Below are 23,333 nucleotides of genomic sequence, written 5' to 3'. Positions count from 1 at the left end.
ATGAGATTTCCTTCCGTTGGATTTGCTTTCCAGGAGACGAAAGCAAGTTGTTTCAGGGCAACAGCCTCACCACAAGATTCCGTGCACCATGGACGGGAGGAAGGGTATGACAACTGAAGACGAGATGGTATAAATCTGTGCATGAGAGAGAGCAATTTACTTTGAAAGAATTCCCAGGATGAGTTGATGTCAGAGGCGGTAGAGATGGGAGACCAGTCCAGATGATTGATGGCTGCTTGAAGACCGTGCCAGTTGGCCTGAGTGAAATGCCAGACTCGTCGACGCTGAGGAGGCTCTCTGAGAATGGTCAGAGAGATGTCCACTTTGACAAGCACATGATCAGATGAGCCGATTGGAGCAGAAGAAGAGCAGCAGACATTTTCAGGGAAGTTTGTCATAACCAAATCCAGAAGAGAAGATGCTCCGTTGACTGAGATCCGGGTCGGGAAATTGACAGATTGTGTCAGTCCCAGTGAGTCGCAGAAGTCCTTTGCTGAAGAGCCATGGCTGGTGAGAGAGGTACCCACACCCAGCCAACTGGCATGGTGACAATTGAAATCACCACATATGAGGAAGAGAGAGTTGGGATGGGTAGATAGAAGTTGGTCCATATTATCAGACAGTGAGATGTAGATGGAGTCATCACTGTTTGGTGGACGGTACAACACACATATGAACAAAAGGTGGGAGCGAAGGGGAAGCCGTAGCCAAAGGTATTCCTGGGGGTGAGGTGGAGAGAGGGCAGTGCAGGGCGAGTGAGGAAGAGAGTTTCATTGTGAGGAAGTGAGGAAGAGGACAGTATCACCAATGAATCGTCATTGTCGCCATTCTTTTCCCATATTGAATGTGGAGCCCAAGTTAATAGTGTTAAGTCATAATAATTCTGTGCAGACAGAAGGCTTTTTATGTGTGGCTTTTCGTGCCCTGTAAACACTTGCATTCCTGAATTATATTCCCATTCAAACCGTCTGGTGGTCAGTTTCCAATGATTACACATAGTAAGCTGGATCAGGGAGGTCACCTTTGCCGTTTCGTCACCGGTAGTTAGACGCCAGCATGTAATCTATGGTAAAGCTCGGCCGTATCCTGGAATCGGTTGCACGGTGGGAAGCACAGAACTCCATCTGGTGGGTTTAATTTGCCGGGAAGATTACGTGGGATTTAGACCCTCTATTCTACCCAAATTCAAACTCTCGGACTACGTCTGTGGGTAGTTAACAATCCGTCGCACCGTGGAGTTATCTGCGGTACTGGCGGCTTCAGTATCGCTATGAAGGAAGTAGATTCAAAAACTCTCCTTGTAATCCACCCTGAGGGGAATCCCTAATAATATAATCCATATCATAGGTCAGCAACGTCAGAGCCAATTTAGTCATCATTTGAACTTTTCTTCCGTCCCGCACCCCTCATCCCCAACTAAATGTCCTATGTCAAACCTCGGCAGTTGTTCGACTTCTGATCCTCCAAGCACCAAAGATCCACCACCTGGGATGGTGATGGGTTGCCTTTTGACCCAGGGTGCTTCTTGTCCGGCCTTCTCCCTCCCAGTACCAGAAGAATCAAACCTTCCATTTCGCTCTTGCCCATCACGTTCCAACAACTTGATCTGGCTCGGAGTAAGCGAAGAGCATTCATAATCATCATCACCATCATCAATGCTGCCACTGCTGCCACCAATTCGCACCGATTCTCCTGCCAATCGAGCAGCCAAAGGACCGCTCAGCCCTTTTCCAAACTCCACGCCGTCAGCACCTCCTCTGCGTGCCGGGGATAGCGTCTCTGTAACTCCACCAGATGGAGCATGGCCACGTGAAGGAGCTGGCCGAGTCACCATGTTTGGAGTGGCCTCGGACAGAGATTGAGAACCGAGAGGAGGAAAGTCTGAGAGCGACAGGTCGATCTGACTCTGCAAAGGAACGAGAGCATATGGGGGGAGGAATTTGAATGGGTCACTCAGGTTGAAGAATCATAAATAAACTGGTACTGTGAATGAAAGTCTACCAAAGGCTGTTCAATCAACAAACCTTTGTTTCCCAAGAGAAAGGGGCAGAGTGTTCATCTTGCCATTTTATATCCTGCAAAGCAAAAATCAGGCAAAAAAGAAAACAAGAATTAAAAAATGAACATTAACCCAAGCAGTTGTGATACATGAAAATGTAGGTTAGAGATTTTATTCAGCAATTTTTTTTTTTTTTTTTAAAGAAGGAGAGGTGAGACAGAAGTGAGAATACACAAACAGGTTGTCGGACAAAAAAAAAAATGCAGGAAACATGCGAGAGAGAGCATTGGACGAGTTATCAGGTTCTACCAGATCAATAGAAAAAACATTTCCCATTAGAGTCCATTTTCTACCAATTTTTTGCAATTAAATGTAAAAAAGAAGAAAAAGAAAATATGATGAACCATTAAACGTGCACGCGAGCTCCAAGACTGTCAGTTGCTCTTTGCTTCCTTCATACAAGCACAAGATAAAACGCATAAACACCGGGAGGTTATCACCCTGTGCACACGAAGCAAAAAGTGGGGTTAAGCAATTGGTTCATGTCCATCTGTCCATCTGTCTGTCCGAGTGTACGTCTTATCAGTTTATGATCAAGGAGCAACTAATTTTTTTAATCGAAAGTTGCATTTTTAACATGAATCGGATCATTAACAGGAAGACATGTCTGTCTTTTTACCGTACCTTGGCTCAGAATTCATTCCGACACATTTGCAGAGAGGAGCGAGATAATATTTTACTCTATCTGCCTGTCTGGCAGTCAAACATCGAAAATCATTCAAAACAGGAAAACTTACTGTTTTTTAAATGTCAAAAAGGACACATACAACAGGCACAAAGAACTAATGTAACGTGTTAGATAGGGTGGTGTAATAGACACTGCGCAAAATGGCGGTAAAACACAGAATTTATTTACTTATCCACCTTTCTACCTCTTTAAACCTTTATTTAAATTGAATTATACACTTTAAGACTGTAGAACACAAATCAATGCGATATATAGCATTAGAGTGTGGAACTTTTATCGGGGTGAAGAAGAGGCTGCCATAATGGCTATAGACCAATCGATAAAGCCTCCAGTGTCTAAATTGTCATTCGACATCGTCTTATTAGTGTACATGGGTGGTTGGTGTATAAGACTGCTTCAGTAGCGCTAAACTTCCGGATTTCTTTTAACGATGTTTAAAATAACCATTTTACTGAAATTGAAGTACAGGAGGACCTTGCCATTCACGGCTTTCCCCTTCGCGGATTCGCTCTGTCGCGATGAATTTATCGAGACGAGGTTTGCGGATTCTGGTCAATGTGCTTGGATTTATAATCGAGAGTTGGCAAACTATTTTCTACATTTATTCACCTCATTAACATGGGCCATAAATACAATAACCCCGTGAAAACCTCCAACATAATCACCAACATCTCCACCAAGTTGTCTTTATCGTCGCCATCAACATCGCCATTGAATTGTTGGATCAAGTTTATCATCATTATTATTAAAGGTAAGTTTCATGATGTTAATAACTCAAGCAAATCAACTTTATTTTATGTTCTTAATACAGGAAAATAATACTATATGTTCTTAACTCCTTTATTCATGAAAAGAAATAGCACAACAACAATGTGCACACGTTAATTAAGGGTACAGTTTGGAAAAAAATTAAAAAGTTGAAGTCACTAACCCTATTTTCCCCATTACCTCTGGTGGAACCGGAAGGGGACTGTGTGCGCGTCGTTGGTTGTTATCTCCATTTGCGGGTTTCAGGAGGTGGAACGGAGTCCTCCCAGAAACCAAAGTATCCACCTCCTCTTCGGTAAGGGATCACGGTTCATGGACCAAACTGTTCAACTTTTGTTCCAAAGGCTCTTTTCAGGATCGCCACCAAACCCCGGATTGCCTCCAGTTGTAGTTCATTTGTGGTAATATTCCCGGGGATGGTTTTTAAAATCTCAGTGAGGTTCTTCTTCATCATTGCTGTTGCTCCAATCATCACTGGTACAATTTTGATGCTCTTCAGCTTCCATGATCTCTTGACCTCATTTTTGAGGTCCTGGTATTTCTGCATTCTTTAGGCCAAAATCACTGGGTACTGATATCTCAATCATCAATGCTGTATTTTCCTTTTTGTTCCTGAGTACAATGTCCGGACGCAATGCTTTGTTTTCCATGTTCACGCTTGATGGAATCATCAGGTCGTACGTGAGCACGACGTCCTCATTTTCAATGATTGTCCTTGGATCGTGTTTCCATGAGTTTTCTGGTTCTGGGATGTTTACATTTTTGCAGATATGCCAATGAATCACTTTGCATACTTTGTTGTGCCGTTGTGTGTAAAGTTGTTCCGATAATAGTTTTTTGCATCCTGAGAGCAGGTGACTAGTACTTTCTGTTTCTGTCTTGCAGAATCTACACTTGTCTGTCCGGCTTAGTCCCGCCATCTTTTAAAATCCATTGGTGTCGTGTCCTTGATCTTGGGCATTTATTATGATTCGTTCTCCGTCCCATTTGAGCTGACCTCTTCTTCACCATTCCAATTTTGCCAGACAAAACAAAAGGGTCAATGTTCGTGTGTGTGTGTGTGTGTGTGTGTGTGTGTGTGTGTGTGTGTGTGTGTGTGTGTGTGTGTGTGTGTGTGTGTGTGTCCATCTGAAAATCATAGAAAAATCATATAAAAACAAAAACAGGGTTGGGCATATCTCACGTGTTGGTAGTCCCCAGGTTCAGGTCATCGACAGCTTAAAATTTTCACCTGTTCATGTGCCACAGTGCAAGTGGTTTACTGACCCCTGCTGGGGGGATTATTAGCCATGATTTAAAAAATCTATTTTCCCCAACTTCCCCACACTTCTCCTGAGCAGGTTTATAGGTAGTTAAAATGTGTAGTTTTCCCTTTTGCTTGTTGGACTCGTGGACAAATAAAATAGAGTTTAAAAGCAAAGTATGGCTTGCACAACAGAATCAATAATACAACAACAACAACAGGCATTTTAAGGCCATTTTCCCTGCAAGAACGGGGGTTAGCCTTGCGGTCCCCATGACAATGTTCTCCATTTTGCCCGATTTTCTGCATCTCCCCTTGTTAACCCCCTTGCCCGCATTTATTCTTCGACCATCTTTAGCCAAGTCTTTCTCGGTCTTCCCCCTTCCTCTACTTCCTTCTACATTCATTTCCATCACTCTTCTCAACCAGTCACTTTCATCCTTCCTCAAAACATGACCAAACCATCTCAACCTGTTTCTCTTCACAGCATCCATCACAGGCTCTATTCCCATCATCTTTCGCAATTCATCATTTGTCGTCCTCTCTCTCAACGATACTCCACACATCCACCGAACCATTCGCATTTCCACCCTTTCCAGCCTTCGTTGCTGCTCTACATTCATTACATATGTCTCGCTCCCATAAATCATAACACTTCTCACACATGCAGCATACACCTTTCCCTTCAGCTTCAACGACACTCCCCTCCTCGTCAGCACACCACTCAGTTCCCGAAACTTCTTCCATGCACATCTCACTCGAGCAACCGTTGCCGAGTCTGATCCACCTTCTCCATTCAGCATGTCTCCTAGGTAACAAAATGTTTTCACACCATCTCCAAGATCCAACTCAACACTTCCTCCATCTGCAGCTCCCTTTGTGCACACCTTACACTTGAATGTAGCTGCCACACTGGTTAATGACCCTCTCAAACCACTACATTTTTGATGAACCCACTCAGCGCACATTGTACATTGAATGGAATTCACTACGACACCCTTCCTGCACACAGCACACGGCCACTTCCCAGTTCTTTCCACCTCACCACATGCGTTACCACTTGCCATCACCTTCGTTTTTCCGATATTCTTCTTCAGACCTTTTGCCTCTATGCATTCCTTCCACTTGTTCATCTTCTCCTTCAGTCCATCCATACTTTCTGCAAACACCACCAGATCATCTGCATACAACAACTCCCATGGTAAACCCTCCTTTACGTTCTGAGCCAGCACCTCAATCACAGCTACAAATAGTAGTGGACTTAGTACCGACCCCTGATGCACTCCCACCTTCACCTCAAACTCACCACTGTTCCAGTCCTTCGTCCTTACAGCTGTGCGCGCTCTTTTGTACATTGCCATCACTACTCTGATCAACCATTCCTCCACTACTAACTTCCTCAATGCCCATGTCACTACTTCACGTGGAACCCTATCGAATGCTTTCTCCAGATCAACAAACCCAAGAAACAACTTCTTCCTCTTCTCCATATACTTCTCCTTCAACTGCCTCACAATAAAAAGCGCGTGTCGTTCCTCTTCCTGGCATAAATCCAAACTGCATTTCGTCAATCTTCACTTTCTTCCTTATCCTCCTCGACAACACCCTTTCCAATACCTTCATTCCATGCTCCAATAACTTTATCGCTCGATACAAGCCGCAGTCCAGAGGCTCACCCTTCCCCTTGTATAGAGGGACGAGGGTACTCAGTTCCCAATCCACTGGAATGCGGCCTTCTTTCACCACCAGATTGCAGATCTTTGTCATTCTCTTCACACCCCAATTTCCCGCTGCCTTCAACATATCTCCCACAACTCCCGTCGGCCCTCCCGCTTTTCTACTCTTTATTGCTTTTATCGCTTCCTCAACTTCCTTCTCGGTTATCTTCTCTGCCGGTCCTAAAACTGGGTTACTCTCTATGTTGCCATCCCATTCATTCTCTGCATTCAACAGTATTTCCATATATCTCTTCCATCTTCCTTAAATTCCATCTGGGTCCACAACGATTTGTCCCACTTCATCCTTCAAGCAACTCACCCCCATCACATCACACCTCTCTTTCGATATCTGCTTTGCAATCCTGAATACCGCTCTCTGACCCTCTTCCAAATCCAAGCGTTCTCCGAACATTTTCCTACATGCCTCCTGCGCCTTTGCTACCTCTTTCTTTGCAGCCTTCTTGGCTGCCTTATAACTTTCATGCTCTGCTTTTTCTGCTCCCGTACCCTTCGCCTTCTGCCACTCCTTGAACTTCTTCCTCTTCTCGTCAATCTTCTTTCCAACTTCATCATCCCACCACCATGTTTCCGAGTGTCTCTGTGGTCCTTTTGTCCATCCACATACCTCACCAACGGCTCCCAACAGACTAGCTTTCATTGACATCCAACCACTTTCAAGCTCAACCACATCATCCTCTACCATACTCAGCCTCTCTTTTAATGCCTCCCTCACTGTCACCTCTTTCAACCTCCACACCTTCGTTCTCGGTTGGTACTTCACCTGCCGAGCTCTCCTCGCACCTTTCACCCTTATGTCGCAGACAACCAAGTGGTGCTGTGAAACAGCCTCCTCCCCCGGGATCACCTTTGTGTCCCGGAGGTGCCCACTGTCTCACGTACGCACCATCAGGTAGTCGACGGTTGTCGTCGACCCACCTGCCGTGTATGTAACAAGCTTATTATCCTCTTTCTGGAACTGAGTATTACAAATCAACAAATCAGCTCCATCAGCAAACTCCAAAATCCTTTCACCTTCTCCATTTCTCACACCATATCCGTAACCCCCATGAACTCCCTCAAAACCATCCATACTCCTTCCCACATGTCCATTTAGGTCTCCTCCTACCACAACAACTTCCTCATCTTTCACGTTTTCCATCAGCTTCTCTATCGCACACCAGAACTTGTCCTTCTCTTCATCGCTCCGACCAACCTGCGGAGCATATCCCGAGATGATGTTCACCAAGAGCTTTCCAATCATCATTTTCACGATCATCAACCTTTCACTCACTCTAGTCACACTCACCACACTGTCTACAAACTCCTCAGAAAACAGGACACCAACACCATTCACGCCCTCCAGGCACCCTTGCCACACAAACTATATATTTCTGTCCCTGCCTACCCTTCACCATTCTCACACCACTTCCCTTCCATCTCATCTCCTGCACACAACATATGTCCACTCTTCTTCTGACCAATACTTCCCCCACTTCTCCTGATCTCCCTGTCATTGTTCCTACATTCCATGTCCCAAACCTCAGAAAACGATGTCCACTTCGGGCTGTACCCTGCCCATATGTAGTCGTAATTGTCATGGTTCTCTTTTTGAGGCAATGTTTTGATGGCCGGATGCCCTTCCTGACGCCAACCCCTTCAGTCGCCTCTTACGACACGAAAGGGATACGGTGTACCTATTCTAAACCGAATCAATAATAAGAATCTTTATTGTTCCATATTCAGGGAAATTATTATTTGGTGACACCACAAGTTTGACCATCATAAAAACATAAAACACAAAGGGAATAAGAAAACAAAATAAAAGATATAAAATATAAAATTATGGAAGATGGACGAACCAGCAAAATGGGTAGGAATTCGAATTTAGCATGGTACAAATGACTTTTTGAACATGTTCTTCTTCATCCTCCAAACACAAAAGCGTTTCCTTGATGGCAGTTTTTCAAAAAGTCCGTTGAAGAAGCGACTTTCATCGGTACACACCTGCACTGACTTCCTTTTCAATGCTCGCAAGTATGGAGACTCCATACTGGTTGAAGGTCCACCCACTTTAAATGCCCACTCACTTCGAATCGAACTAATGTAGCAAAGTAATACCAATCGTGGCTCATAGTTTTCAGCACATTAAGCCATATTTTGTGTCGTGGCGAGCCTTTCTCCGGAAAATCAGAAATTCTAAAAACATATGAGAACCTCAAGCATAGCTCGATGCTCTCCCCTTTAGGCTGGCACCCCTGTCGCAGAGGCCCTTGACATCATTGGAATATCCTGTGAGAAAGCTTAAACTCTGGACGTCGAGGGTGATGACCTCGTATTCATTTACTGCTGTCTTGCATCTTCTGCCCTTTTCAAGCTCAGAACCCCACACCCTTCCCCAGATATCTGTATGGTGCACATGGTCTGCCAATAACCCACTTCTGGTGAAACTCCCAAAATCCAAGCTCACTGGCTCCACCCATTTACTCTTCCCTTTTCCATACTGCGTGGAACCAACTTCCTCGGTCGGTTGATTCTCGTTCATCCTCAAGGGCCGTATGATAACTGTTCACCTCCTCAGGTAAGCCTTGTGTTGGCTTAATGGTCAAGATGGCTGGCTTAAGATCTTAGGGTCTTGAGTTGGAGCCCCCATCGTGCCGATAAATTACACCAGGTGGGTTGTCTCAGCCTGCCATCCTTCTGAAGTCAGCAAAATGAGTAAAGTACCAGCTTACTGGAAACAGTGGGCACTGCATCAGCGGCACAGCCACGCTCTCAGCGGTGATGTAACCAACAGCCGCAGGCTGCATACAAAATAATAAATAACCTCCTCTGGTGATGCACTGTCCCCATCCATACTCATATCCTCTACCCTCATTAGACCTCTGAGCCCACCTTTCAAAATTCCATGCTATTGTCCCCCCCCCCCCCCCCCCCCTCCCTGCACCAACCTTTTCAGCAATTTGGAACCAACCGCCATTTCAATCCCCTTTATTGTGCTTGTATCCAACTTGTTCACTCCGGTATTTTTCCTCTCCTTCAAAATATACCCCACCCTGCTGTTGGTGTGTTTTCTCTCTTTCCACTGTAGTCTCACTCCCACGAGCCTCGTCTTTGTGAACAAAATAAATAATTAATAAAAAAGCCCTCGAAGCTCGAAGGATAACTCGGTCGCAACGATTTCCTCAGAATGACACACTTTAAAAAGAAATCTAAGGCTAGTAATGAAGCTGCCACACAAGCGCATACAGCCCAGTACTGGACATGAGACAACACAGGACTGTTAGACAAGACAAACACAGGTACACGCAGCTTTTGGGAAGTGTCGTCGCTCCCCGCGGTACTCTGGGTATTGACAATGCCACAACAATGGCGCCGTTTTTCTCACTGCACTCAGCGGGGTATTTCCTAAGGAGGAATTTCCTCCTCCCAATGGATGCTAACCGATGCTAATATGGGGATTGTCCGTGCTCAACATAAGCAAGGCAGCAGCACATACCATTTTTAAAGTATGACTCGGGCGGGGTTTGAACCATTGACCTCCCAGACTCCGATTGGACGCTCTAACCATTAAAACCACAGCGTCTGGTAACACCATTTACACGCTAAATTAGAAGCACAAAGGAATGAATGAATGAATGATCGTTTTAAGGCCATTTTCCCCGCTGGAGCGGGGGTTAGCCTTGCGGGCCCCATGACAATCGTGGTTCCCTGTTTGAGGCAATGTTTTTATGGCCGGATGCCCTTCCTGACGCCAACCCTCAGTCGCCTCTTACGATGCGCAGGGATACGGTGTACCTATTCTAAACCGGGGTACACACCATGATCATTCATCCCAGCAAGCTGGTACTCAATTTGCCGACCTCGGAAGGATGACAGGTTGAGTCAACCCCCTGGCGTTAATTCAGCGATCGACCGGGATTCGAACCCAGGATCCGAGGATCCCAAGCCGGCACCCTAACCGCTAAGCCAACACCAGGCTTACAAAGGGATTAGACTATTAGATCAAACAAAAAAACTACAACAACATGTAATCAAAAAATATCCCATGGGTATCTTTCACACGATTTCAGACCAGGACCACGGTCAAATAAATCCTGCCTGTAAAAAAAGAAAAACACAAGAACTTTAAACAGACTGCGTTAATTGGACAGAATTGAATACGAGAGAAACGTTTATTGATCACACAACGGATAAAGATCATTCAACACAGAACAAGGAAAACAAAATGACTCATTGCATCGGAAGCCAATGAGACCCTGCACTCGGACTTCCAGGATCCCGCTTTCTGCACATGGTTCGGTGAAAGCCAGAGAACTTCAGGCCGTTTCCATGGCCTCTGTGGGGAAACATTTTTAAAATATCGTTTCTGGCTCGGCCATTCTCAACATTCCACAGATATTTATAGATTTAAAAATTAAACAAATAAACTTTACATTCCAAGTGGACAGAGTCAGACAGAAGCAAGGCTGGTCAGACAGGCACAGCGGAACAGCAGAAGCAGATGAAGAAACCAGAGCAAAATAAGCACATGTGGAGACAGGAAATGAGAAAGATGAAGATTAGGAATATGGTCAGACAAGGAACAGGAACAAATCATGATCTTCCCCAAACACTGCCTTTCAGAAATAAACACATTCTCCCATACCCAGAATGCACCTCAACATTCCCTTCACCTCATCCAGAAAGGAATATTCCCCATCCACGTTCCCAACAAGAAATCAACATTCCCCAACATAGCTGCCATAGAGAGGGTTCCGTTTGGTCGAGACCGATTCTGGGGTGAGCTAGCTAACAAGTGAGCTAACAACTCAGCCCACTCGTCTATCATGGCGATGGAGCTGGTAAGCAGGAAGGTAAACATGAAAAAGATATTCTGGGGAGGATATCCGTCGTATGCGGATTATCTTGTTGTGGTGGAGAGTGGGAGGGAGATGCAGAAATAACTAAGGGAGTGGAAGGAGGCATTTGAGAAACGTGGACTTAAAATGAGCTGGAGGTGATGATGGAGGTGATGTGGGTTGGGGCAGCAGAGACAAGAAATGAATATCGGGTTCGAAGAGATGGAGATCAGACAAGGAAATAGGTTTGAGTATCTGGGGTGGAACATTGACCCGGGGATGGTAAGTCAGATGCAGAAGGGCGGAGGATTCAGGTGGGTGCGAATGCATGGAAGATGGAGGTGTAATGGCAGACAAAGATTTTAAGAAGATTGAAAGGAAAGGTTCAGATGTCATGCATAATGCTGCTCTACCTTTACGGTCTGGAGACGGTGACACCGACAGAAAGACAACCACAAAGGCTGCAGGTGTGCGAGAACAACTGGGTCAGGGGGATTGTGGGAGTGAAGAGTGTGGATCGAAGGAGATTGGATGAACTGAAGGGGGACCTTGGTGTGCAGATGAGATTGCTGGGAAGATTTGTGAAATGCCGGCTGAGATGGGCTGGACATTCGGTATGGATGGGGGAAGAGAATGGCAAAGAGAGCGGATAGGTTGTGGAAACGAGGTAGGAGGAAAAGAGGTAGACCATGGTTGAGATGGGAGGATTGTGTGAAGAGGAATTTCAGTAAGGTGGGGGAGGTAGAAGAGTGGACCGAGTTGGCCGAAGACAGATTAGAGTGGAGGAGTATCGTGATCAAGCAAGGCAGGTGCTTGGTGCAATCAATCAGACCTTACCCTTATAAAGGGAATAGGAGGAAAACAACTAGACTTACTATGAGGAGCGGCTGAAGGAGACAGGACTTTATACATTAGAAAGGAGGAGATTACAAGCGGATCTGTATATATATATATATTATATATATATATTATATATATATATATATATATATATATATATATATATATATATATATATATATACAAAAAACTAACATCATGCACTCCTCCCCAATCACAAACCAACATCATGCATCCTCCCCAATCACAAACCAACATCATGCATCCTCCCCAATCACAAACCAACATCATGCATCCTCCCCAATCACAACCAACATCATGCATCCTCCCCAATCACAAACAACATCATGCATCCTCCCCAATCACAAACCAACATCATGCACCCTCCCCAATCACAAACCAACATCATGCATCCTCCCCAATCACAAACCAACATCATGCATCTCCCCAATCACAAACCAACATCATGCATCCTCCCCAATCACAAACCAACATCATGCATCCTCCCCAATCACAACCAACATCATGCATCCTCCCCAATCACAAAACCAACATCATGCATCCTCCCCAATCACAAACCAACATCATGCACCCTCCCCAATCACAAACCAACATCATGCATCCTCCCCAATCACAAACCAACATCATGCATCCTCCCCAATCACAAACCAAGATCATGCACCCTCCCCAATCACAAACCAACATCATGCACCCTCCCCAATCACAAACCAACATCATGCACCCTCCCCAATCATACAGCAACATCATGCATCCTCCCCAATCATACAGCAACATCATGCACCCCCCTCAATCACAAACTAACATCATGCACCCTCCCCAATCATACAGCAGCATCATGCACCCTCCCCAATCACAAACCAACATCATGCACCCTCCCCAATCATACACTATACAGAAACATCATGCATCCTCCCCAATCATACACTATACAGCAACATCATGCATCCTCCCCAATCATACAGCAACATCATGCACCCCCCTCAATCTCAAACTAACATCATGCACCCTCCCCAATCATACAGCAGCATCATGCACCCTCCCCAATCACAAACCAACATCATGCACCCTCCCCAATCATACACTATACAGAAACATCATGCATCCTCCCCAATCATACACTATACAGCAACATCATGCATCCTCCCCAATCATACAGCAACATCATGCACCCCCCTCAATCACAAACTAACATCATGCACCCTCCCCAATCATACAGCAGCATCATGCACCCTCCCCAATCACAAACCAACATCATGCACCCTCCCCAATCATACACTATACAGAAACATCATGCATCCTCCCCAATCATACACTATACAGCAACATCATGCACCCCCCCTCCCCCCCCCCCCCCCCCCCCCCAATCATACAGCACCCCCACTTAAGTCCTCCTTTCCCTCTCTTCTTTACTAAAGATCTTTGGGATCTCCACCAGCAGGCTTTACCTCCTCTTTGAAATGCACGATCTTCTGCCCAGGTTGAATTTTCATTCTCGGGAAGCATGGCACCTCGGGCCGTCCGTCACCAAGCAGCTGCGCCCGGGTCTTGTAACGCGCCCTCACATCTTCCCTGATCAGAGCCGCATCAAGCAGATCGTCCTGCTCACGGACGTCCAGCTGCTCCCAGCGCGACCCATAACGCCGCCTGAACTCTTCAATATCGGTCATTATACGATTCGCCATTGGGTTCATCGACGCAAAATATTCGCTCGCTCGGGACTCCATCGCTACGTCCGGACCGATCCACGCCCGCTTCACTCCGACTATGACGCTTCTTCATCAACATCAACTTCCCAAGACTCCTAGGCTTCTTCTTCTTCTTCTTTCAATACAATTCGTCCAACAGCATTTTCGTATCTCAAAAGCTATTTTCACGCCATACATTTACAGTAAACAAAATCATGTATACTATCACACTAATAGGCCATGATTCGGTAGGAAGAGGCGGTATTGCAAAAATAATAATAACAATAACAATCAAAACCTTTGTGAACTATACCACCATGGTTTGTATAAGCTGCAGAATATGCAGCGATGGTGGATTTTCATTTCTGGTTGAATTTTCTTTTTCTGAACCAGATTTAATAGTGTAATCGTCGAGAGTGTCCGCTCTGCGTCTGGGGGATCGGTGGTTTCAACTCAGAATGGCCATTCCGGGAATTTTGGTTTTCGATTCGGTTCCGAATACCGTACTTTTCCGGGAATACGAAGTTTAACGTCCATCCGAAGGGGACGAGGGCTGACCAAGATAGCACCCGGCATCGAGGGCTGACCAATATGGCACCCGGCATCGAGGGCTGACCAATATGGCACCCGGCATCGAGGGCTGACCAATATGGCACCCGGCATCGAGGGCTGACCAATATGGCACCCGGCATCGAGGGCTGACCAAGATGGCGCCCGGCATCGAGGGCTGACCAATATGGCACCCGGCATCGAGGGCTGACCAAGATGGCGCCCGGCATCGAGGGTTGACCAATATGGCACCCGGCATCGAGGGCTGACCAAGATGGCGCCCGGCATCGAGGGCTGACCAATATGGCACCCGGCATCGAGTTCGACCAAGATTGTGCCTGACATCGAGGGCTGACCAAGATGGCGCCCAGTATCGAGTGCTGACCACTGAATTAAAAATACGTATATAGAACGCTCATACTCCGTGAAAAGTGTAGCCGCCGTGTCGCCATCTTGGTTAGCATGACTCAACCGACTCGCTTCGCGGATCTCTTGTTTTGAATGTGTCCCAGATTTTAAAAGCCAGACAATTTATTGTTAAAATGCCATTTTGTGCGGCAATAAACTGCTCCAATCGGTTACTGAAGGGTTGTGGAAAGACGTTTCACAGCTGTTTCAAAGACGTTTAATTCATTGTCCATAGTGCTATGGAAGTTGTGAAAAGGAAAGGATAAAGGAAAGTGTTGTAGTAACTGTGATAGGTTTCCTATTGAAAAACGATCGCACAAAAGGTGAAAAAACGCAATCGCTTTTCGCTCTGAATTACGTGCAAACGCATGACGGAAATCACCATCGCCCAGCATCGAGTGCCAACCAAGATGGCGCCCGGAAGCTACATCTCCATCTGTGTGGTGTTAATGGCAATGGTCATTCTATATATTTTCAGTTCAGTGGTGCTGACCAAGATAGCGCCTGGTAGCTACACCGCTGTCTGTGTGTTGTCAATGAGCATGCCATATACGTTTCTGTTCAGCGCATGGCACCCAGACAAAATAATATGGCAGCCATCTTGGTTTTCTGGTCGGAAACAAACTGCCTGGGTTTTTTGCGTCAGATTTCCATTGGCTTTGTTTGGGTTGAGCGTTACTCACGATGAGTTACCGGTACCCCAAAAAATCTAATCAATGTTGAATAAAATATTTTGGGTAAAGCTTAATCAAGCCCACATCACGCACGCACATGGCTCCCTAAAAGATTACAACACAACAACAACAACAATGCATTTTAAGGCCATTTTCCCTGCTAGAGCGGGGGTTAGCCTTGCGGTCCCCATGACAATGTTCTCCATTTTGCCCTATTTTCTGCATCTCTCCTTGTTAACCCCCTTGCCCGCATTTCTTCTTCCACCATCTTCAGCCAAGTCTTTCTCGGTCTTCCCCGTCCTCGACTTCCTTCTACATTCATTTCCATCACTCTTCTCAACCAGTCACTTTCATCCTTCCTCAACACATGACCAAACCATCTCAACCTGTTCCTCTTCACAGCATCAATCACAGGCTCTATTCCCATCATCTTTCACAATTCATCATTTGTCTTCCTCTCTCTCAACGATACTCTGCACATCCACCGAACCATTCGCATTTCCACCCTTTCCAACCTTCGTTGCTGCTCTACATTCATTACCCATGTCTCGCTCCCATAAATCATAACACTTCTCACACATGCAGCATACACCTTTTCCTTCAGCTTCAACGACACTCCCCTCCTCATCAGCACGCCACTCAGTTCCCGAAACTTCTTCCATGCACATCTCACTCTAGCAACCGTTGCCGAGTCTGATCCCCCTTCTCCATTCAGCATGTCTCTGAGGTAGCAAAATGTTTTCACACCTTCCAGCTTCACGCAGTCTCCAAGATCCAACTCCCTAAAAGAATAGCATTGCATAATTTTAGAGTGGCCTCATATTGGGGTTAAGCAATCCATGACTACATGACGAATCAGCTTGTTCTGATACAACCGTGGGGAGGCTGACATGGATGAGAGTTGTCTAGTTATTTTTTAAATAGCACATTAAATGTGTGTTTCCCAATCGGCCCGTTACCGGATTTTGTCACAGGTTGTGACCACAGTGCGGTCATTCTTGTTTAAAGTTTCTCTTCCTGAATTTTTTTTTGCTACTTGTACGTATCACATCATCAGTTACAGTTCCTTAATTTATAACATCTCCATTCCAGCCTAGCCTTAAAAAATCCTTAATTCCCTCAATTCCCACTGCAAACTTTGCTGCCCCTCTTCTATTTAGCATATGGCCATCAATCTGGAAATACCTGTATTCACTTTGACCCTGAAAATATTCCCAATATTTCTTAAAGCTAAAACCTTGCTGCCTCTATTCTTCTTCCAACCAAAGGTGGACCTTTTTTTTTTTTGTATACTGAATCGAGGCTCGTGAAAGAGCTAACATTTATTTCACAAACAAAATATATAAAAAGAGGGAGCGGAAGACAAGATGGGGAGAGAAGGGGGAAGCACACAAACATAACATTTGAGAGCAGGGAGTTGTGTGGGAGGGAGAGGGCTTGGGGGGAACAGGGCGTGGGAAAGGGGGGGGGGAGGCGTGGGAAGGGGGGGGGGTGGGAGAAGTATAACACACAAGGACACCAAGGACTTTCCGGACAGAAGTTGGTATTTCAAAAAAGTGGATTTGGGGTGAAATTATCGGGGGTAGAAAAGATCAAGGTTTTGGATGGGGGAAGATAAGAGATGGTGGTGAACAGCTGTTTTAAAGACCTGGAGGGTGGAGTGGGATTGAAGAGAGTGAGGGAGTTTGTTCCAGAGGCGGGAGAAAAGAGGAATGAAGGAGAGAAGGTGAGCAGAGAGTTTTGATTTTGGCAGTTAGTGGGGCGGCTTAGCCCAAATATTCAAAAGAATTGTGCATTTTGTGATACAAGCACCAAATTTGGCACAAATGTACATTAATATGTTGCGAACATTTTCAGATATTGGGCCACTTGAAATTCCGTAATTTTGTTTTTCAAATTTTTTCAAATTTCGTAATTTCAAATTTTTCGGGTGACACCGTCACAATTTCGGTCTTCGAGGCCGGCCGATAGGCAAAGTGTGACCGGAAGGGACGAGGTTCTCCTGACCACGTGGCCCTCGATCTGGGAAGCGAGAGGCGTTCCATTAGTGGACGCGCCCCTCACGCCCGACTTTTGGGCGGCCCCGGCAGGCCGTTTGTTTTGACGTTCCGTGACAGGCCCCGCACCCCCACCTCCGGGCCGACCGGAAGCTTGTGCTGAGTACATCATACCTGAACAACTCAGTGAGGCAGAACACAGCAGTGCACACCAGGGTGACCCCTTCAGTGCATAAACCAATTAACCTGTCCACTGCAGGGCATATAGAAATGAAGTTATTTTCTGCATATAATAATAATATAAGTTCAGTTCTATATAACAATTTCTGTTATCACCACTACCACTACAACTACCACTACTACAAGCTTTGTCTGGAATTTTGTGGACTAAGACAAACAGACATACAGACAAGCTGGGATCAAAACATTACCTCCTTCCACCGTTGAGTGTAGAGGTAAACATCATGGAAATTATATCATGCCCTAGATTTAATTCATGCTTACCCATGTATTTGCTTCACTGGTTCACAAGGTCTTTTGCATACATGTAATTCAGACTCTCGTCTTCATTGCTGACCACACAATGTTCGCAACATATTAATGTACATTTGTGCCAAATTTGGTGCTTGTATCACAAAATGCACAATTCTTTTGAATATTTGGGCTAAGCCGCCCCACTATATCGGCCGGCCTCGAAGACCGAAATTGTGACGGTGTCACCCGAAAAATTTGAAATTACGAAATTTGAAAAAATTTGAAAAAAAAAATTACGGAATTTCAAGTGGCCCAATATCTGAAAATGTTCGCAACATATTAATGTACATTTGTGCCAAATTTGGTGCTTGTATCACAAAATGCACAACAGGTTTGCTATGCTGCTACACTAAGTTTATCAAATCCAACCAAATACAGGTATATTCCAACCAAATACTTACTTCAAATACAAATTTGGACTTCCAACCAAATACAGGTATATTGCTCTACTCGTGAATCTTGTTCGATTTCCTACTGTCAGTGGAATATCAGGATAAAATTACATCACCACCATTTCCTTTCAGTCATTTACCCAACATCATATATCTATTTTTCAAATCTTCTGAGTAAACCTTCCCTCTACCATTTGCTCCAACATGTACCACAACCAACCTGTTCATGCCCTGACCCGACATGTCGCCCAACCTTCCTTCGAAACAACACAAAAATCGATGTCTCTGTATGATCGTTGCTGCTGTAGAATGAAGAATCCATATATTTAATAGTTTAATCACTGAGAAAAACCATCTCCTTTGCCTCATTCTCACTCATCTCCCCCACAACCCGCACCACCCGTGCACCCCTCCACCTTCAACCTCCGCAACACAACCCCTACTTGTTCCTCCAGCACCCACACTGTCACCCACATCACAGTTCCCCCCACAACCACTGCAACACACCTGCTCTCACCACAACCCAACACCACCCACACCTGCAGCACCCCCACAGAACAGACCCACCCCACAAACGTGACCAACCCTCAACATATCTCCCACACTCCTAACAACTCTGCAACACTGCTATGCCTTTCCTCCACGCATTAACCACAGTCCCTAGGTGTGCCAAGTATACACATTTCCCACAGCAAGGACCCCCCTATCCCATCCCATTGCCACAAATGTTGTCACTGCGCACATAAAACACCCATCACACTGTTTATAATCACTAATGTACAACATGGTACCAGGAACATCCTCACTCTTTCCTTTTTCTTCTCTCTTTGCATCCTTTTTTTCTTAAATCTTTCTTCTTTTTGGTGTGTCTTGCTTGCTTCCTTCATCATAGACTCACAATGGACCACACAATCACCACAAACGAACCTTGAACACTAACTGGAATACACGACTTTTGAAATGACGTAAACTGTCCAAGAATGCTCAGTGTGCAGAAACTCCTAGCATCCGGGCAGCCAAACCATGTCCATATGGGAGCCAGATAAAGAATGTTACCTAAAATGGTTCCCAAAGCTTCTAAAAGAAGCCAAAAATACTTGGAAACGTACTTGATAAAAAGGTGTGCCTCTGCACATTGAAAGAGTTGGAGAACTTTCTGAACTCATCAAAAAGCTCCCCTTATTGCAAACTCATGAAAATCTGGAACGATGCAAGGCCCGAAGGTTCATAGATGGGCACGTTCTACCCAAACTTTCAACAATCCCTGCCGGTGACTGGACTTTGAACCTTGCTGAATTACCTCATGTGAATGTGGCAGGCTTGGCGATTTATTTATGGAGGTCTTCAATTGGAAAGACGATGCCATCATTACCTACATTCAGGCAGACTTCCCAGAGGTAGACACCATATCTGGTTTGGTTGCTTCTGAACACTGATTGGAAGGTCGTATATGGGGCTTGTCAGTGAACAGGGTAAGTTTAAAATGATTATATTTACTATTAATCATGTCTGGGAGAGGATTGCGGGGGAGGGCATGGTTGGGAGTTGTCTGGGCTGTGGGTGCCGTTATAGATATACGAGTAAAAAGCCCGTCAAATATGATGCATTGGAACAGTATATTCGACGATGCAGCCTCGTAAGCGTGCCAAAGTCTGAAGCCTCATCCTAGTCTGAGGTGTGCTTATATAATCTTTATTTATTAGACATCATGTGGATGTAAATGAACACTCATTTTACCCTGCACACGTTGCACATCAAGTACAGCGAATTTCTCTTCCCTGCACCTTGTATTTATTGTTATAAAAAAACCGCTTCTGTACACCGCCCTTGAGGCTCGGTTTGCAAGCCACCGTCTACAATTCCAGGAGAAGAGACATAATTACTCTTTTATAGGAAATGTTTTTCGAGTTTGTTTTATCCTCTCAAATAGGCTGTAGTGAACACACATTCGTGGTAAAAGATTGACCTTTAAAACCTCCCCTTATGAAGGAGGACAGACATCTGCACAAATACACAAACACACAAATGACTGTGTTTTATATGGAAGATATTTTTTGTTTGGCTTCGGGGCCACAAGAGAAAATATACAAGATTTTTGCATCTGCTGGTAAAAGAAGAAGTATCCGTGTGTGTGTGTGTGTGTGTGTGTGTGTGTGTGTGTGTGTGTGTGTGTGTGTGTGTGTGTGTGTGTACAGGTAATTGTGTTAATAGTGAGAGATGGCAGAGATTGGGCCTTGTCAGATTTCTTAAAGATTTTCTTCAAGGTCTTAACATTTTTATCTGCCGACACATTACTTGCAGGATGATATGGCGGACAGTGTGTGATCTATGTCATTCAGCTTTAAAAAAAAAAGAAGTTTTCAATCAATCTGCCCAAAAGTGCAGCAACTCAAACCTTGCAAACAGAGATCTCAGCACCATGATTGTAAGCACTCACTGTGCTACTTCCTCTAGGAAATACTTCCACTCATTTTGATCAAGTCAACTGTACTACTTAAAATTTTTGACTTGATTTTAGTAAAATCCACATGTGAAGCCTTGGCGTGGTTGTGTCGCCCATGACAACAGTAAAAGCACACCAGTTTCTGGAGATTCTTGATAATCTGCACAATTTGTGCATGTCATAACCAGGTGTCCTTATCAAATCCAGGTCACCATACCAAGGATCTTGCTTGAGCTTTCATCCGACATATACCAGGATGATTTTCCTGCAACCCGGCCAGCATGTATTGCTGTAATGTGGATAGTATTTCTTCTCGTAGGATCGCAGCCATCTGGCTTCAATGGATAGCTCATCTCTTCAACAAAAATCTGGTCTTGGCTTTACGGATGAGGGATCTTAGAGTCCTGTGTTCACTCGGTTTGAGATCGTAGGGTCCTGAGTTCGCTGGTTTGAGATCTTAGGGTCCTGAATTCACTGGTTTGAGATCTTCAGGCCCTGAGTTCGCTGGTTTGAGGTCTTAGGGTCCCGAGTTCGCTGGTTTGAGATCTTAGGGTCCTGAGTTCGCTGGTTTGAGATCTTAGGGTCCTGAGTTCACTAGTCTGAGATATTTGGGTCCTGAGTTACTGAGTCCGCTGGTTTGAGATCTTAGGGTCCTGCGTTCGTTGGTTTGAGATCTTATGGTCCTGAGTTGTTATTATGATTATATTATATATGATTATATTATGTTGTTATTATGAACTTGTTCAGTTGTATTGTTATTACTAGCAACGGTACCTGCCCTAAGGGCGTGGCTTCAATTCGGAGGCCCAAATGAAAAGGCAAAATATCAGAAATTGAAGGCATTTTTTTATTTTAAACGATTTATATAAACATCCATTAAATCATATTACACACAAATCATCAAAATTTAAACAGTATTTGTAGAATTTCAATAAAAGCCACATCACTGTTCATATCGGTAAATATTATTCCATCTTGTTTGGAGAAATTGAAAAATTGGAAAAATTGGGAAAACAATATAGCCTATTTTACTCCAGGGGGTCCCAGGATTACCCACCCAAAATTTCGTTGCGATCGGTTGAGCCGTTTTTGTGGTACCTGGGAACAGAAAGACAGACATTTGATGAATTATAGTAACTAGAGTCTGACTCACATCAATATAGGAGAAAACAAGGAATAGTTAATAAAATAACTCTTGGCAGGTCAAAAAGAAAAATGAAAAGGATATAGCCAAGAATATTTAAAAAAACAGCAAGACATTATTTAAGTATACAGTCATACCCCGTTTTACGCCACTTTGACCTACGTCAAATCCGACTTTACGCCACTCTTCTAGAGTAAATTTCAGTTCAGCGAACGTCATTATGTGCAACTTTACGTCACTCCTACGGACGTGGAAAAAATTTTTTTCCCTTAAAAATATATTTAAAATAAATAAAATAGTACATAAATTAACAATAAAATAAGCTAAAAAACAATTTAAAATACAATAAAAAGTACATTTAAAATATTTTAAAATGTACGTACAGTATACTGTACGTATGCGCAGCTGCTGGTTCTCATTCAAAACAGAGGCGACTTAAAGTCTTCCTTTACTGTTCCTGTTCAACACTGCAGTATCCACCTCCCCTCGCATCCGGAATCTTGGCATCATCTTTGACCAAACCCTCTCCTTCGACAAATACACTAAACAGATCACAAAGACAGCCTTCTTTCACCTGAAAATCATCGCCCGTCTCCGTCCATCCCTCTCCTCCATGGCTGCAGAAACCCTCATCCATGCCTTCATCACCTCCCATCTGGACTACTGCAACAGCCTCCTCTATGGTTCACCCTCACTAATCACCAATAAACTCCAATACATTCAGAACTCCGCTGCCCGTCTACTCACCCATTCCCGGACCCGTGACCACATCACCCCCGTCCTTTATAAGCTTCACTGGCTCCCCATCCCCCAGAGAATCCAGTACAAAATCCTCCTCTTGACCTACAAAGCCCTCCATAACCTGGCCCAATCCTACCTGACTGACCTCCTCTCCAGACACACTCCCACCCGCGACCTCCGCTCTGCTGGTACCAACCTCCTGACCCCCCCCCCCCCATCCGGACCAAATTCAGATCCTGGGGGGACAGGGCCTTCTCCATCGCTACTCCCACCCTCTGGAACTCACTACCTCACACCATCAGAGACTCCTCCTCACTCACCACATTCAAAACATCACTCAAGACACACCTGTTCAACACTGCATTCAACATTTAACCCACAGCATTTAACCCCTGACTATCTCTTCTCCTTCTCCTTCCTTTTGCTTTGATTATATACCTATTGATTTTTGTCTTTTTGCACTTGTTTTTTTGTACTCTGTCAAAGCGCCTTTGGGCTTCTTGAAAAGCGCTATATAAAATAAATGTATTATTATTATTATTATTATTATTATTATTACTGTGTCTGTGTTAGCCATGGGTCCTAAGAAGG

The 23,333-nt window shown here is 44.7% G+C and overlaps 1 protein-coding gene across 1 annotated transcript in view; it reads right to left on the bottom strand.

Annotated features, from left to right (window-relative positions):
• C12H1orf198 (chromosome 12 C1orf198 homolog) overlaps window positions 1-14,115 on the bottom strand; it is a 30,844-nt gene extending 16,729 nt beyond the window's left edge. The window contains exons 1-3 of the mRNA XM_068131760.2: window positions 13,621-14,115; window positions 2,025-2,075; window positions 1,437-1,906 (exon numbers count right to left, since the gene is read on the bottom strand). Of these exons, the coding sequence (XP_067987861.2) occupies window positions 1,437-1,906; window positions 2,025-2,075; window positions 13,621-13,899 (800 nt within the window). The 5' untranslated portion in view covers window positions 13,900-14,115. The remainder of the gene's footprint in view (window positions 1-1,436; window positions 1,907-2,024; window positions 2,076-13,620) is intronic.
• Between the last annotated feature and the right edge of the window lie 9,218 nt (window positions 14,116-23,333).

The sequence above is a fragment of the Myxine glutinosa genome, chromosome 12 (assembly GCF_964187855.1).
Source record: "Myxine glutinosa chromosome 12, kmMyxGlut1.1, whole genome shotgun sequence".
Taxonomy (NCBI): domain Eukaryota; kingdom Metazoa; phylum Chordata; class Myxini; order Myxiniformes; family Myxinidae; genus Myxine; species Myxine glutinosa.
Note: the sequence above shows the minus strand (reverse complement) of the source record. Positions and strands in the feature narration are given on the sequence as shown.